Source organism: Peromyscus leucopus, chromosome 8a, assembly GCF_004664715.2.
Source record: "Peromyscus leucopus breed LL Stock chromosome 8a, UCI_PerLeu_2.1, whole genome shotgun sequence".
Taxonomy (NCBI): Eukaryota; Metazoa; Chordata; class Mammalia; order Rodentia; family Cricetidae; genus Peromyscus; species Peromyscus leucopus.
In genome coordinates, this window is record NC_051085.1 from 48,535,267 (window position 1) to 48,553,034 (window position 17,768).

General features: G+C 50.9%; 1 protein-coding gene across 3 annotated transcripts in view; it reads left to right on the top strand.

Moving 5' to 3' along the window:
* Tmem181 (transmembrane protein 181) overlaps positions 1 to 17,768 on the top strand; it is a 91,631-nt gene that overhangs the window by 56,848 nt on the left and 17,015 nt on the right. For all 3 annotated transcript variants that reach the window (XM_037200475.1, XM_037200476.1, XM_028860313.2), the window contains exons 2-5: positions 4,428 to 4,531; positions 11,373 to 11,428; positions 13,480 to 13,570; positions 15,145 to 15,266. In XM_037200475.1, the coding sequence (XP_037056370.1) occupies positions 4,428 to 4,531; positions 11,373 to 11,428; positions 13,480 to 13,570; positions 15,145 to 15,266 (373 nt within the window). The remainder of the gene's footprint in view (positions 1 to 4,427; positions 4,532 to 11,372; positions 11,429 to 13,479; positions 13,571 to 15,144; positions 15,267 to 17,768) is intronic.

The window sequence follows — 17,768 nt, forward strand, 5'->3', positions numbered from 1 at the left end:
GAGCACAGGTCTCTGTGTTTTCACGTCACAGCCCTGCCTACAGCCGATGCAGAGTGATCTCTGTTGTTCTGATCCTAGAAGGCAACAGGCCCAAGGCTTGCCTAGACCAGCTCAGACATTTCAGCAGGGAGGTGACATCAAATGGGCACCCCATATGCAGCCTCCAGGCTGGTCTCTGGTACCCGGAATGGCTATTCTGGAAAGAACAGCTCACTTCTCTTGGCACTGGCATCTCGGAGTCTCTTGTTTGGCGATAAGTTAAGTTTTAGACTTCTTTATCAAGGAGAGGACGAGGATTCTCAGCTTTCACAGTCTCTAGTTTGAAGTTCAAACCCTTCAGATTGGGAGCTGGGAGAACCATGTCGGGGAGAGGCAAGGGACAGCTGCTGTGTGTGACCATCTTGTCTGGGGATCATTCCCATCCTGGGGAGGCCTGAGAACCAGGGGTGTAGGCTCCATCCCAGCGCACAGCTAAGCACATCTGGGGTGGCTGTGTGAGGCTGCATCTCTCAAGCTTAGGGTTAATTTGTTATTCTGTGTCTTCCTCCACTGATTTGGGTGACTTGATTGCTAACCTAGGGGATTTTCTACTTAGGAGGCTTTTTTTTTTTTAGTTAAAAAATTGTGTGTGTGTACATACACACAGATGTGGGGGCCCAGGGTTAAGAGTGGGCGTCCTCTGTCACTCTCCACTTGCTGATTGCCGGGGGTCTGTCTGTCTGTCTGTCTGTGCCCTCCAGAGCTAGGGTTATGCTGTTGGTCCCATGCCTAGCTTTTTTACACGAGTACTGGGAATCGGAACTCAGGTCCCCATGCATTCTGCCAACTGAGCCATCTCCCCCGTCCCCAGTGACACATTGCGGTTAGCCTTTGGAGGAGCCAAGTGGCACGTATTCTAGGTGGGTCATGTGATAGTTCCATTTGGCCGCGTCATCAGGCGCTTTCTTAATGACTCCTTGTTCGGCTTCTTTCTCATCTGCTAAGTAACCGTGCGTTCAGGATGTCGGTGGCGCGTTTGTTTGTTAAGATGGGATCTCTCTGCATAGCCCTGGCTGTCCTCATACTTGCTGTGTAGACCAGGCTGGCCTCGAACCTACAGAGAGCCACCTGATTCTGGGATTAAAGGCGTGCGCCATGATGCCTGGCCAATGATGCATTTTTAACTCCAGGTTTAAAATCTAATCTTCCTTTGATTTATGTGCCTGCCAGCCTCTGCCCGAGGAGCCCTCCATGTTGCTTGGTCTCCGATCTACTAGCAGGATCAGGTCGCTCCGAACAAAGTGCCGTCATAGTCCACAAATGGCTCTGAGACTTCTAAACACTGTTTTTCAGTTCATAGGAGAGTGGCAGAGATCACAGCCTCCCCTGGTCCCAGCGTCTCCTGTGACCTGGCACGTTTGTCTCAGTTGGCATCATTAGCACGGGTGAGATCCTGTTAACTAAGTCCGTTTGCACTCTCTCCACCACCCGGTCCATTTAGCTTTGTGCAAATTTTGATTCTGCATGGAAATGTCCTGTGCGGTTGCCTAGAAGCCATCCCTTCCTTTCAATAAGAAAACAACACACACACACACACACACACACACACACACACACACACACTGTATAAAGAGACACCTGGGTCACACAGAGGTGACAGGAGGGGCACCTGCTCTTCTGCCAGGACTCGCATTCCACACGGGAGTTCCATGTTTCCAGACCGGCATTGCTGAGTCCTGTTTCCCAGAGCCGCCTCCCTGCAGGGAAGCCACAGGTGCTCCCAGAGAGCACATATGAGACAACCCGGGCCGGGCTGTCACCTCCAGCTCTCAGCTTCCCAGGCTGTAAACCCAAGGTGTGAGCCGAAAGTCCCGGACGAGCCTCTCCTGTGTCGAAGAGTCTGTAGACGACCGTGGGAGCTGGGGTGCTGCAGACTGAGAGCCGGGCGCCTTCACAGCTCCAGCTCTCCCATTCGCCACTGACCGCCTACCCGTGTGCCCGTTCTAATGGCCTTTTACTATCAAAGTGAAACCTCTGCCATGTAGTGACGGGCGGCACTGGCTGCTTTTATGTCGACTCGACACAGCTTAGAGTCATCTGAGAGGAGGGAGCCCCACCTGAGAAAATGCCTTCATAAGATCGGGCTGCAGGACGTTTTCTTAATTAGTGATCGATGGGGGAGAGCCCAGCCCACGGTGGGTGGGGCCATCTCTGAGCAAGTGGTCCTGGGTTCTAAAAGGAAGCAGGCTGAGCAAGCCATGGTGAGCAAGCCTGGAAGCAGCACCCCTCCATGGCCTCTGCATCAGCTCCTGCCTCCAGGTTCCTGCCCTGTTTGGGTCTCTGTCCTGGCTTCCTTTGATCATGAACCGTGCTGTGGAAGCATAAGCCAAATAAACCCTTTCCTCCCAAGTTGCTTTGGTCCTCGTGTTTCTCCACCGCAATAATAACCCTGACCAAGACACAGCCCGTTAGGTGCCACCCATCCCAAAGCTAAGGATACATACCATCAGCGCCCGAAGCCTACAGCAGAGACTCCCTGTTTTGCTCTATCCTGTCTGCCTAGTGTCTCCACTAATGTATTTGGTAAATGTTATCGACTGATAAAAGTTGATGTAACCACTTCCATGGTGGGAGATATCATCAAAGCAATATGAATCCGTGTACCTGGGCCATGGTCACTCATGTTTAACTCAGAATAAACTCTGCTTATACCCTTTGGAGTGGGGACTGTGTTTTACAAAGACAGCTGGCTCCTTCCCGGAGGCCGGTTCTATCTCAGGGCCCCCGATCTGAGCTGGCAGCACACTCTTACCTCACCAGCTTCTCCTGCCTTGCCAACAGGATGGCTTACGGGTCCGTGTTAGGGCCAGAGTCCCAGGGAAACCTCCAGGCTTCACTCCATCTTTCACCAAATGCAGGGATAGTGGTCTGGAAGCCAGCCAGGCCACGTGAGTACTGGCCAGGTGGCTGCACGGACCCTGCTCGGTCAGCAGAGCCACGTCAGAGTGCCATGGTTCCCAGGCCTCACCTTTGGGCTGAGACTGCCCGGCCCCATGCCTGACTTCCTGCTATCTGGAGTCTCGGGCACAGATGGAAGGAAGGGGTGTGTGTGGACTGTGAGCACAGGTCTGTGCCCGGCCCCATGGTAGACTTCCTGCCTGCCATCTGGAGTCTCAGGCACAGATGGAAGGAAGGGGTGTGTGTGGACTGTGAGCACAGGTCGGTAACCTTACCCTGGGTGTCCAGGCCACGCCTCTGTCCGGGTTGACTCAGCCTTCCTGTGGCTTTTCAGCTTCCAAGTCAAGCAGCAGGAACACAGGTGTGGCCAGCAAGCAAACACCAGCTCCTCCCTTGGGGGCGGGGGTCAGCCACCTCTTAGGACTCTTCAGTGGGGTCGATCACTTGTGTCAACACTGCTTTTTATTGGTGGAGCTAACTGGAGTACCAACATTGCTCATGTGCTTGTGATACTGTGGCCCCTCTGGAGGGCACAGTTGTGTGCCTGCAGAGTCCCAGGGTTTTGCAAAGCTGAGGTATGCTACATAGAATGCTGAACAGCAAATGTTTTCCTGTGGTTTTGTTTTAAAGATTTATTTTCATTTTTAAATGATGTGTGTGCACATGTATCTGTGGTGGGGGCCGGGTGGTGGGGGTATGTGTAATTTTGCCCACTGAGGCCAAGAGGGCATCAGATCTCCTGGAGCTGGAGTTACAGGCAGTTGTGAGCCACCTGATGTGGGTTCTGGGAATTTTGCTAGAGCAGTATATGATTGTAACCGCGGAGCTGTCTCTCCAGTCTCCCCACCTCCCCCATGTGTTGTTCTGAGGGAACGTGCAGGTGCATGCTGGGATCAGTCCTCTGAATAGCCTCTGTGTTCCTGTAGATCACAGAAGCTTGTAGGCCCCCTTGGAGGAGGGGTCAGAAGCCTCCCGGGAAAGGGTAGGCTGCTCTTCACCAGGGTGGGGCACTTCTGCTGGAGAATCGTAAGCTCTGAGGGCTCTGAGCGTGAGGTAGACTAGATGGAAATGGCTGGTGCCTCCGGTCCCTGGTATTCCCGGTCTGGGCATGGCAGTGATGGCAGTACAGTCGAGTCAGGCTCCTTGTTGGTCTGAGCTGTGGCTCTACTCTGGCAGCTAGAAGTGGGCTGTGTAAAAGGTTAGGTCACTTCTGTGGCGTGGTGACATTTCTCCTTGGCATGGGAACCACAATGCGTTCATTCTCCAACCACAATGGCTGAGTTTGGGCTCTGACACAGAACATCCAGATGACCCCCTCATGAGAGGTTACCGAGGTCACGGAGACTATTTAGTCGGGGGGCGGGGGTCAGCTGGTTTTGGAGCAGTGTGCTTCTGAGGGGAAGCAGGTCCGACACAGCCTGTGGTGCCGGCCTGGGCAGGGACTGATGTGTGAGACCTGGCTGTCCTCACCCCTGGCTTCTGCTCCACAGGCTGGCGCCCATGCGGCTCTACACACTGTCCAAGCGCCACTTTGTCCTGGTGTTCGTCGTCTTCTTCATCTGCTTTGGACTGACCGTCTTCGTTGGGATCAAGGGTGAGTCTTTTAATCATTTTTCCATTTCCAGCGATCTTGGTTCAGTGCTGCCAGCCCAGCCGTGCCCTCCTCCTCCTCCTCCTCCCAGCCAGGCCTTTTCTCTGAGCCCACTGGGTAGAAGGTGGTCATGCCCCGAACCCTGTCTTCTCTGGAGGTGTAGCAGGCGAGCTGGGTAAGGAAGGCATGCTGTTCACAGCAGCCACAGCGAACAGCTGGGTCAGTCTGTTAGTGCAGGCAGCGTCTACTACCCTGCCTTTTATCTGCCATATAATTTCTTCTTCTTTTAAAAATAAGCCAAGCTGGCTTTGAACTTGCTTTGCAGCCCACCCAAACATCTCTAGAGTCTTTTGTGCCCTGGGTGTAGGGGGATCCAGAACCCACTGACTAAGGGGAGACAGGCCATGTAAAAGTCTAGGTGAATGCGACTTGGGGTGTAGGGGATTGGGCTGGTGTCTGTGTGTGTGTGTGTGTGTGTGTGTGTGTGTGTTGTGTGTGTGTGTGTCTGTGTTTGTCTGTGTATGTCTTCGTGTGTGTGTGTCTGTGTGTGTTGCTGTGTGTCTGTGTGTGTGTCTGTGTGTATGTGTGTTTGTGTTGTGTTTGTCTGTGTGTGTGTGTCTGTGTGTGTCCGTGTGTGTGTGTGTGTGTGTGTGTGTGTGTGTGTGTTTGTGTCTGTGTGTGTGTGTATGTCTGTGTGTCGTGTGTGTGTCTCTGTGTGTGTGTGTGTGTGTGTGTGTGTGTGTGTGTGTGTCTTCGTCCCCTGATGTTGACGTTCGCTGTCTTCCTCTATTTCTCTCCACCTTATACTTTGAGGCAAGATCTCTCCCTCCAACCCAGAGCTCCCCAGCTGAGCTGGTCTAGCCGGCCAGCTTGCTCTGGGGATCCGTCTCTGCCGTCTGAGCCCCGGATTGCAGGCAGGCCTTTGTACCACTCAGCGTTTACTTCCAGCCCTCATGCCTGCGCCTCAAGTTCTCGGCCCACTGAGCCGTTTCCCCAGCCCCCTAACTTTCTTTTTAACAGTCACGAAACAGAGCCACAGGAGCTGAGTGGTCCTCACAAGGTTTCGGGGGCTGGGGTCTCCTCCGTCTTCTCTCCAACATGGGCAGCAGGAGCCAGCCTTGGTGAGGGAGTATGCTCCTCCATTTCTTTCTTCCTGAGTAAGAGAGCTTGTTCACTGAGGGCAGTCTGTGGAAGCCGTTCTAAGTGACGGACGCACTCAACACCGAGGATGAATGCCATCGAGGCTTAGTTATATCCCAGGGGTATTTGTGCCTCAGAAAGCTAGTTTCTTAATTTCAACTGAAGTCTAGACTGGTGAGTGGCTGGGGGGGGGGGGGGGGGGGCAGAGGGTGGCCCCTGGGATGCTTCCTGCCTTGTGGTTATGAAAACAACACAGTTGTGAACATAGCAACCACAGCCAACTTCCCCTTCCTGTTAAGTCACCAAGGGGTTAAAGTTAGATTAACCGTGATGCAGGTTTACCCATTATGTATGCAGGTTTACCCATTACGTCACTTACTTTTCAAACCGTCCTCTCATATTGGTGGGGAGGCATTAGTATTGCATGTGATATTAGCCAGCTTTTGTTTGGCCAGGCCACCTGTCTGGACCTCCCCAGACTGTGCCCAGCCTTTACTCTGAAAGGAAGGTGAAAATTGATGCCCAAGGCCAAGACTGGGATGACGTCAGGTTCTCATCACTGTCTTTCATCACACAGATCACTGTCAATCTTCTGGAAAAACAGAAACAATAAGAAACATGAGTGTGTGTGTGTGTGTGTGTGTGTGTGTGTGTGTGTGTGTTTGTGTGTGTGTATGCATATATGTGTACCCCCTATATTATTATAATTACATCTCATTACTGTATACAATTATAATATATAATATATTCACAATTATAAACAATTGTATTTACACTAAAGTATAAATGATTTATAATATAAATAATTGTTAATATTATTAGATCTAAGTATATAATTATGAGCTATAGTATATACTATGTAATTATATAATATGTGATACTATTTTTCTATCTATGTAAAATAAGGGACCTGGCTCACTCGATTCGGGAGGTTAAGGAATCCACAGGTCTGCAGTCGGCAAATGGCAGCCAGGAGAAGCCAGTGCACCAGTTGGGGCCCAGGGGCCTGGGAACCAAGGGGTTAATGGTCTGAGTCTCGTAGCAGGAGACTCAGGTTACTGCTGGAGACGGGAGACCAGATTCTCCTTAGCATGTGTGTCTGGGCCTCAGGAGGTTGAAGAGGCCCGCTTTCCCTGGGTAGGGCAGTCTGCTCTATTCAGTCTGCTGGCTGAAATGTGAATCTTACCCGGAAATCCCTCACAGACACGTGAGAGCAGTGTTGAATCAAACACCCTGTGCCCCGCTGAGATTAACACATGAGCCTGGCTGCTGTTAGTGCTCTCTTCTTAATTACTTTATGTGGCACTGTTACTATTGCAGAGTTCGGGGTAGTTTAACAACCATTGTGTTACCGCCTTATTCTGCAGATGGGGAAACTGAGGCCCAGAGTGCCAGTTAGCTTAGAGTCCAGGTGCTCCTGATGCCAGTTCTTAAGTCTTTCCCAGAAGCCAGAGTAAGAGACCACTGGTCTGGGGAGTCTGCTTGGAAGATACCTCGCGGCCGAGTGGCCCTCTTCCTACAGAGAGACATCCTCGCAACGTTTTCAGATGCCTCTGAGACATGACATACACCACACCAGAGCAGTCTGAGTTGGAAGGCAGAGTGTTGGCAGTAGGCTGGGGCAGCCACAGAGGCAGCCCAAAGAGTTGGCATCACAAGCTAAGAGTGATAGTTTTTAAAATCTACTTAAAGCAGAGTCTCACTGTGTAGACCAGGCTAGCCTCAAACTTGCTATGTAGACCAGGCTGACGGGAATTCATAGAGCTCCACTCTCTCTCCCAAGTGCTATGATTAAGGGTGTGCACCACCACACCTGGCAGGAATAACATGTTTTAAACAAATCCAGCCATAAATTAATTTTAAAATCACCTAAGGCCAAAGCCCTGAAGGATCGATCTCAGTAAGAATCAGAGACGCTAGGGATTCTGGGAAGGTGGCAGTGTGAGAAGGAGTGTGCTTCCACACCTAGACCAGCCACAGCAGTAGAACCTGACTGATGAGCTACTTTGGGATCCTGGGGTCTACTGGAGGCTTGTACCTTCCAGGGGTGGGCGACTGGACATTACATTGTGACTGGTTTTAGCCAGTACGGCCCTTAGTGCTTTGGCAGACTCTCAGACCCCTGCTGGCTCTAAAGCAGACGTCCTTGGCTCATATTCTGAATTGTCCTGTGTATAGCTTGTCGGAACTGAGGTGAACAAAGGACTCTGTGTCCCTAACTGGGAACCTGAGCTCTTCTCCTCCATTGATGCTTCTGGTCACAGAGGCATGGCAAGGCAAGGTGGCCATTGCTATGTCCTCGGGACCTCCAGGGGGTAAATCCCACCCCATCTAACTAGCTCTTCTTAGATCCTCTTCATGGGTCTCCTCTTTTCCTCTTGGGAACCAAACATTGAACATTTGGAGATTCAAAAGGAACAGCATAATCGGGAAATTAGGCAGTCACCACACCTGTCTGGAGAAACCACAGACCAGAGAACAAGACCCAAGACCATGAGCTCACACTGCTGGCTGTCCTTCAGCATGGAAGTCAAGGTAGCAACAACCAACCAGGCAGAAAAAAATGGAACCCCTGGGGAGTGGGGAGGTCCTGAGCTCCAGGGCACCACAGTATCATAGTTAAAGACAAAGCCGGCTAAGAAATACTAAAGTATGGCCCATCAAAAGAGAGAAAATTAACTATGTCAAGACTGTGTCCCTGAAACCATGTGACAGATCTGCTCGACAAAGGCTGTGGCAGCTTAAAGAGGAAGAGGAAGATGTGGGAAGAGCCAGAGAGCAAAGTGTGGCTACGACGGGAATGCTGGGAAAGGGAGAGAAACCGAACGGTAGTCCTGGAGCTGAAAAGGACCATAGTTGAACAGTTCACGGGACAGGCAAAGGGACCTGAAGGTAGGATGGTGGCCTGGTGAGGATGATCGGAGATGATAAACAGAGCCCACGGGGGCTTTGGGCGCCATCAAGTAGACTGGTACACACATTATGAGAGTCTCGGGGGAAGAGAGAAGAGGCAGAAGAGCCTCCCAGATCTGATGAAAGGTGAACACATGCTGCACCCAGGAAGCCTAATGAGCTCCAGTGGGTTAAGTTCAGTCTCCTACCAAGACACTGCAGCTGAGCTGTAGGAAGGCTAAACCGGCTGGAATCCTGACCATGGCAAGAAAGCGGGACTCACCACAGACAGGAGAGCCCGGTGAGGTTGCCAGCTCTTACCCGATCTGATTGTCCAGGGCAGAAGACAAACTGATGTATTCAAAATGCTGGAAGAGTTCTCAACCCGGAATCCTGCCTGGCAACGTTGTTCTTCCACAGTGACGGGGAAGAGGCTGGGTGTGGCGGCACATGCCTGTGTTTCCAGAACTTGGGTGTCTGAGACAGGGCTGATGGTGTGGTTGAGGTCAGTTGAGGCTACGTAGTGAGACCCATAGATGGGATCCCACAACAGACCAAAGCACAGATTCCACCAAAGTCTAACCAGGGGTCACTTACAGGAGCAGAAATGACTCACAGACAGCTGCATCACCAAGCCCCATCCCAGCATGAGTGACAGCTCACAACACTGGGAACCTGGAGCCCACTGCACAGCCTGCAGGCAGCTCAGAGGTTGGAGGTCCCTTTCCAGGAGCCTCAGCTGGTCTAAACCTCTTCCAAGCAGCTTGGCTGGTTTCTGCTTCTTCCGGGCAACTGGTCTGGTCTCAGACTCTTTGCAGGGTTTCTCTCCTCGGGTCTCTTTTTCACAGCTCAGGTTCCCTTCCTTTGAGGAGGACTCTGAGCTTTTATTGCTGACTCTGGTGGGGAGGGGCCTAAAGAATCCAGTCAGTTTCAGGGACTTCCTAAAGCTATTTTGAGTTGTTCACCTTTCTGTTTCAAGAGATCCCCTGCAGTAAACTGTCAGCCAATGGCCCCGTGAATAAAACCAGTGGCCTCTTGCTGCCTGGCCTCACAGCTCTGAAGGAGGACACCAGCTGCCTCGAGTGGTCATCTGTCCATGTGCACACAAACACACAAACTGTAAAAAGGAAAAAAATCTAGACAACTTAGACACATTACAGCATGAGTCATGAGGACATTATACTAAGTGAAATAAACCAGTCACAAACAGATAAACCCTGTGCGATTCCACTCACCGAGGTACACAGAGAGGGTTACCAGGGCAGAGTGGGTAGAGTATAGAGTCGGTGAACGGGGCAGACTGGGTTTTACAAGAAGAGCTACAATGATGGATGGCCATGTGTGCACAGTACAGATGTACTTAATCCTGCTGAACTGTACTCTTAAATGTGCTCAAAATGTTAAGTCCTTTGTGTATTTTAATCACAGTAAAACTGAGGAAGAAAGAACTCAGTAATGCATTTCTATTTCAGGCTGGACAGATGGCTTACATTGGCTGCTCTTCCAGAAGTCCTAAGTTCAATTCCCAGCAACCACATGGTGGCTCACAACCATCTATTATGAGATCTAGTGAATTCTTCTGGCAAGATATGGTGCCCTCTTCTGGCCTGCAGCGATATGTGCAGGCATAACACTATATACATTAATAAATAAATCTTTTTTTAACATTTTGATTGGCTTTGAAAATTATAAATTTATAAACTCAAGTTCCATTTGCTTTTGGGATACCATCTTACAAGGACTCCAATTTGCAGTAAGGCTCGTTAAGGAAGGGAATGGCTCAGTTGCCTTTAGCCTACTGGCTATGGGTGAGATAGGACCTCTGTTGGTCTTTTCTGTGTCGAACACACAGATTGCAAGCCTAGCGCCACTTTGAGATCTTTGGCAGCGGTTAATTCTGCAGCTCACACACGATTGAGCCTGTATGATAATGAGTATTCAGAGATGGGTAATGCCTGGAGGGCACTCACCAACCTAAGACAGAGCGCCTGTGTGGCCTGGGCAGGCGTCTCCATGACAAGTAAGGTGACCTGCTGACATCCCACACAACCTAAGTCAGAAGCTCATTTTCTAGTAAAAGAGGGACCTGTAGGGTCCTGGCCCCCGTTTTGGGTAACTGTTGCCTTGCTTGCTGACCTTGACCTTGATATCCTCCCTATGCTAATTCCCTGCCAGGTTCCACCCTCCTGAATGCTTAAAGGAAGTTCCTTGTCTGTGTATCCTGAATAATGGGCGTTAACAGCTTAGATGCAAGATTGTAAAACATCAGTAGTGAACTTCTGCCCTCCAGGGTCCTCCCATTGTGCTGTAAGCCTGTGTTTAAGACCTCTTCCCTCCTTCAATAAACAGCATTCAGCATTAAAAAAATTAAAAAGTAAATAAAATAAAAAGTCTTTTCTAAAAAGAAATATCTATTTCAAGAAAGCCCTGTGTTGTGCTGGGATATCTACCACTTTGTCGCCCCTGTTTACTATTTCTAGAAGACGGGGTTAGTTGGATGAATGCATTAAATGGACTTCTTAGTAATGTTTCATTGGAGCCATGTACAGCAGAAAGCCCCGTGGAGAGCCCTGGGGAGGGAGCCTGTGGAGAGACCACCATGGCCTGTTGGTCGTTGTGCCTTAATGGGCATGGAAGCTGTGTCACACAGAGCGGGCATCCGGTCTGTGTCTGGACATTTTACCTACTTAAAAAATAAGGCGACCAGTACAAGAGATGATTTGTGTCTAATGTGCCCGCGTCTCTCACATTTAAAACAAACCAGTGAGTTAACCGCTCTAACGCCTTCCCTCCTCCCCTTTGTCCATCTCAGGACCCAAAGTGATCCAGACCTCTGCGGCTAACTTCTCACTGAATAGTAGCAAAAAGGTAAGAGGTGCTGTGAGCATCGGGCGGTTCGTTACAAACTGGGGAGTCACGGGGAGGTGGGCCTGCTGGGGAGGCTTGAGGGCAGTCCGCCCTTGCCCTGCTCTGGATTCTCAAGCAACACACAGTTCTTCTTCACGGTCAGGTTCTTGGCAGCTGAAATTGCCTTTTCGGGGGTCCTCGGTGTCCTCAGAGGATGGTTGTGGAAGGACACTGGTGTTCCCTCTGACGGAACCACAGCTCACTTCCAAATGGTGTAACCTGTTCTGATTGCTCGTGCCGGAAAATCCTGTTGCACTCACCACTTTAACAATGATTACTTAGGCATCTGACCTTTCCTTTAAAAAGGTTAGTGTGTGTGTGTGTGTGTGTGTGTGTGTGTGTGTGTGTGTGTGCGCGCGCGCACAGAGGCCAGAGGTTAGCCACAGGGTTTGGTCCTCAGGAGCTGCAGCCTATTATTTGTTTGTTTGCGATAAGAGTCCCTCACTGGGACTGGGCTTGCCAGCTAGGCTGGCTGGCCAGTGAGCCCAGGAATCCTCCTGTGCCTGCCTCCCCAGCCCAGAGATTGCAACTGTGTGGCACCCAGCCTGGCGGATGCCCGGGCAGAGCTCAGATTCTCATGCTCGCATGGGAAGTACTTTACGGACTGACCTTTGTGCCGTGTTTGTCCAAGTCAGGACTTGTTCCGGGTCGGTTCCAGTAGTCGCCGCTCTCTTTGGTTGGGATTCCCTGCGTGAGCTCATCGCAAATGAAAGTCTGCTCCCCGATCTATAAATGTACCTTGATTTCTCACCTTTGTGGAAAACAAGTCCTTTCGATTGGAGAAGTAAACAGTAGGGGGTCTCTGTGTGTGTCAGCCATACCCAGTCTCTGTAAACTGACTGTGCTCTGTTTTCACATCACCTAGACTTCCAGTGTCCATGTTCGACCTCCCTTCTTCTGCTCCCCTGCCTACTTTCCAGGGTCTCCTCTTACAACTTTTTGTTTGTTCAGGCAAGGTCCCACTTTGTAGCCCTGGTTAGCCCGGACCTTGATGTGTAGACCAGGCTGGCCTTAAACTCACAGAAATCCACTTGCCTCTGCCTCCGAGTGCTAGGATTAAAGTAGTATGTCACCATGCCTGGCTCTCCCAATGATTTCTAAAAGGGCAAAGAGAAAAGCTGTATTCCTTTAGCTGCTGCTGCTGCTGCTGCCTTGGAATGAGTTCTGGGTGGGTGGCCTTCAAGAGTTCTTTGCATTCCTTGTTGTCTTGAGCTCTGTGCCAGAGGGTCTGGTTTGGAGAGCCCACCATGAGTTTTCTTGACAATCATGGGCCTCATGGTCTGCCTCTCAGGGTCTCTCTATGACAGTAACAGTCATCCTATGGAACTTCTATGCAAACGTCTTGTTTCCGAAAGATGACACATCCCCTCTGATAGCTTCTACTTCCCCCAAGATTTTCAGACAGTTGTGGTCTCAGAAAGTTTGGTGGAGACCCTGACAGCCTGAACACGAGACAGGACATTCACCTCCACAGTTTGAGACCTTCAAATCATGCTGGTTTGGGAAGAGTAGGTAGGCACCAGCTCCCTCCACGGCCTCTGCCATGGGACACTGCACAGCGACCACACAGTCCTCTCCTTCTCCTCTGCAGGAGGGGTAAGCCTGCTCTAACGCTAGAAGTGACGCACACCAGCCAGTGACACACCCAGTCTACCGATGTTAGAAATGGCTATGGAGACGCATGGTGCCGGGGACGCGAACACTGTTCCCTGGTGTCCTTTACCAGCTCGTGTCTCATCTGTCTGCCTTTTCCATTTCCCCCAAGTGGCTTCCTCTGGCATTTAGCAGGTTCTTTCTGATGGTAGGAATTGCTGCCTAGAGTCTTGAAGAGGCGGGAAGGCGGTGATTTAGGAGGCCGACTCCTCGTGCTCTGCAAAGGAAAAGCCACCCAGTTCTGTCAGGGCTCCCGTTCCAAGCTGTGTGCAAAACATGTGCTTTAAACATGAAGATGAGGTGTTCAGGGAGTCTGTGAACAGGGCACGTGATGACTTTTGTTTTTTCTTTTGCTCCAGCTAAAGCCAATTCAAATACGTTCAAACCCACTGTCTACGTATAACCAACAACTATGGCTGACGTGTGTTGTCGAGCTGGAGCCCTCAGAAGGTATATGCAGCCCGATATTGGGCGTGGCTCATTGTGTCTAAAACAAACTCGTTCTGAAGAGGTGGAAAAGACTTTATAGTATTTGGGCACATGGTGGCTGATATGTGTAGACAGATGCCCGTGACTTCCATGAGGAAAGATTGGAAGGCCTCCGCCGTGCCCCAGTGGGAGTCGGGATGCATCTCTGTCTGCGGGATGAGGACAGCTGAGCTCAGTGCAGAGTTGAGAGAGAATTAGGTCCTGATACCCTGAGGCATGCTTCTGGTCCCCAGGGATACTTGGTAATGCGTGGGGACAATTTGACATGGGAGGGGCCAGGGCTGCCACTGAACATCTTACAGTGCACAGCTGTGCCAGTCAGCTTTTGGGGTTTGGGGGAGGGGAGCTGCTGAGAAGCCCAGCCCTGGGGCACCATTGTTTTCAAAGACCAGCCTCTGCATCTTCCATGACACAAGCGTTAAGTCATCCTAATGAGAAGTGAGGCTGGTCTCTGATCAGCCGAGGCACTCCGGGAAAGGATTTGAAGACGATCCCTTGACCAGAGTGAAAGAAGTGAGAAAAAGCCAAGTAAAGTTTTACATCAGAACTTGTGTGTTTAGAAGATGGTCTAGGCTGGGCGGTGGTGGCGCACGCCTTTAATCCCAGCACTTGGGGCAGAGCCAAGCGAATCTCTGTGAGTTCGAGCCAGCCTGGCTACCAAGTGAGCTCCAGAAAGGACAAAGCTACGCAGAGAAACCTGTCAAAAAAAAAAAAAAAAAAAAAAAAAAAAAAAGAAGATGGTCTAGAAGAAGGATGCACACAGAAACATTAATTATTGTTTTTGAGGTGGGGTTGGAATTGTTCAGTGAAGCCACCTTTATGTGAATTTTTGTTTGTTTGTTTAAATACTTGCTTGTGGGGGGTGGGGTGCATACCTGTGTGTTGGTGCAGAAGCCAAAAGAGGGCATCCTGTGTCTTCTTACATCACCCTCTGCCTCTTCTTTTGACCCATGACCTCCCCCTGAACCTGGGGCTCATGTTTTCTGGGTTACAGGCATGTGTGGGATACTTGTTCTGTGGCTGCTAGGATCCGAATTCCAGTCCTAAGTGGAGGAGGGGGGAGAAGGTCAGAGGACAACTTTAAGGGGTGGGTTCTCTCCTCCCGCCATGTGGGTCCTTGGTGTGGAGCTGAGGTGGTTAGCCGGGTTTACTTGCTGGGCCACCTCAACAGCCCTGTTCTCTTTTTATAATAAATATATAATTAATTTTAATCATATATAGAGATCTGATTATATGAATTTATGTGGAGAATTAAAGGGGTAATTTCGTGGCCATGTGCCCTTATGTGAAATGAAAACAGACGGATCAGAAATGCGGGTTTACCGTAACACAGGCCCTTCAGCAGTGGTGGGAGGTAGCAAAGGCTTTTCTTTCCTTTGCTGAATGATGTAAGACTTTCAAACACGGAGTGGCTGGTAATGAGCCTTAGGATGCTCGTGGGCTATCTGTACTGTCTGTCAGCAGGTGGCTTGGCTGCCGGGAGGTGCCTGGTGTGGTCTCACCAAATGTGGACCCTAAGTTTCTTTCTCTTGTAGAAACATCTATTCAAACCAGCTTTTCCATGACTGTGAAGGTCAACGGTGTGGCTCAAGATGGAACCACGATATACATTCACAACAAGGTTCACAATCGGACGAGGACCCTCACGTGTGCGGGGGTGAGTGCGTTTGATGTCTCCATAGTTACTCATCAGCTGCAAACGCCGTCACAGACCTGCTTGTCCAGCAGACGGGCCCAGCTAGGTGAAGGCTTCAAAAATGGGTTTAAGAACATTCATTAGATTAGCATGCAAATAATGGGTTTCCTCATGCAGTCTGCATGCACACATGCCGTATGCTTGGTTCTTGTTCCGTTTCCCACTGGCCCCCTTTACTCTGGTTCCCTTCCCTTACCCCCCCCACCCCTTAGGCCCTCTTCCTGCTTCCTTACAGTGTGTCCTGTCTCTTCTTTTTCCCTGTCTCCTTCAAGATTGCATCCCTCTCGTGACCCGCATTCTGGTTTTGTGACCTCTGCACACCATACACAGATACACACATGTGTAAACTCACATACACAAATTTAAGTCTAGGTTTTGCATACAAAACATTCAGCATGTGTCCTTTTTAATCTGGCTTGCTTTGCGTAGCATACTGCTTTCCAGCCGCGTCCATTTTCCCACAACCCTCAGGATTCCAGCTTTTCTTCTGCTTACATAAATTCCATGTTGTATATATGCTGCATTTTCTGTCCCTAGTCATCTGTTGATGGACATCTAGGTTGGTCGCATTGCCCAGCGCCTGCCAGTGGTATAGCAATAAGCATGGATGTGCCAGGTGCCACCGGCATGTCCCACGAGTGGCTACAGCTGGGTCACTGGCAGTTCTAGGTCAGGGTTGTGAATACGCTTCACACTGATGTCAGTAGTGCTGGGGTCTACACTCCCACCAGCAGTGAGTACCTCCTCCGCTCCTCACACTCCTCACCAGCATTTGTTGGAACTGGGGTTAGATGGGCTCTCAGAGCACTCGTAATCTGCATTTCCCTGATGAGTAGGGATGCTGGGCATTCGAAGCGTTGATCATTTAAGTTTCTTCCTTTGAGAGCTGTGTTCAGTTCTGGGTTTTGGTGTTTCGTTCTTGTGGCCTTTTATGTTTCCTAAATGTCAATCCCCTGTCTGAGGTATAGTTGACACAGGCCCCCCTCGCCCAGCAGCGCCAGTCCGGGCTCCCTCCCTCTCTTCACCCTGGTGACTGCTTCGTTTGCTGCACAGGAACATTTAATTTCGTGGAATCACACACACACACACACACACACACACACACACACACACACACACACACGTGCGTGCACATGCACACTCAGTCTGCAACAACCCCCGAGCCGTGTGACACCTAACGATTGCTGTCTGCAGGCAGTGTGGAGGGCCGGGTCGCAGACGAACCTCTGCCGCTGTTCAGGGTCAGTCTTGATCACGGCGGCTTTGGGTGGTTTATATTGGGTGTCGAATGCTCTGATCCGTCTGTGGATGGGGGACAGAGTGCCCAGGCCTCTTGGGGTCAGCAACCACACTTTTAGGATCTGCTATGGGATCCAGTGTGCGGCTGTGGGATCCAGCATAAGAACAAGCTCCCACACCTTTATTCATTGATACTGTATTCTGTTCAGAAGCCGCTAGCTCAGACCCCATCCCTGCAACAGCCAGGAGCCCCCCATCAGGACTCAACGGGTCCCCGGCAGCAGGGGCACTCGGAGAGGGTCAGAACAGGCAGGGTGTTGATTAGAGGCCTGACTAGACAAGGAATGCCAGAGTGGGTTGCAAGGTTTCACGCTGAGTGCCTTCTGCACGTCGCTCATTAAATCCTCACAGGAGGGCCCCGGGGTAGCAACTACTATCAGATTCTATTTTATAGAAGAAGAAACAGAGGCTTTGAGAGGTCACAGCCATTGTCCAGGTTGACACAGATACTAAGTGGGAGGGACAGGATCTAAGCTGGGCTTCTTTCATCCAGGAGCCCGCGTGGCTCTAACCACACGCATCCTGCCGAGTTACTAACGGTAAGGATACCGCTGATTTCTCCCGACAAGAAGAAATTCGGGCAGGGAGGGACTCCTGTGCAGTAGCCAGTCCCCTTCCCGTTGTCGTGGTTCCTGTCTGTTGACTCAGAGGGTTCCGAACCCCGGCCTGAGGGTGCTGAGCTGTGTGTGCTGGAGGGGTGGCTCTTTCCAGCCGAGCTGTGACAGCGGGGGCCCTCTCACCTCAGCAACCACAGCCATGCCCATCACAGACAGGGTGGCATCTAGGGAGCTAACTGAGCCCTCACCCTGGGTCCTTCTTCCCGCCTAAGCAAGCAGCCCGAGTCAATTTCTGGAACATGTTCTTGTCTGTGGGGGATTAAGCCCTTCCGGCCTGTTCTGGGAAAGTCTCCAGGATCATGGTCCCCCATGTCCTTACCATCCTGTGTGTAGGAGGTACTGAGTCAGTCCTGCTGAATAATGAGAATAACATGTGTGCAGGTCCCAGGGGCCTCTTCCCAGCCCCAGGCAAGATCTCCCTTAGCCCCCAGAGCGGGACACACCGCTGCTCACTATGACTCATGGTCACTCTGGCTGGCCCGTCTGAGGCATTTCCCAGCACACAGGACTTTCAGTTCTTGGCCTCAAGGAGAGTGGGCTGTCTGGG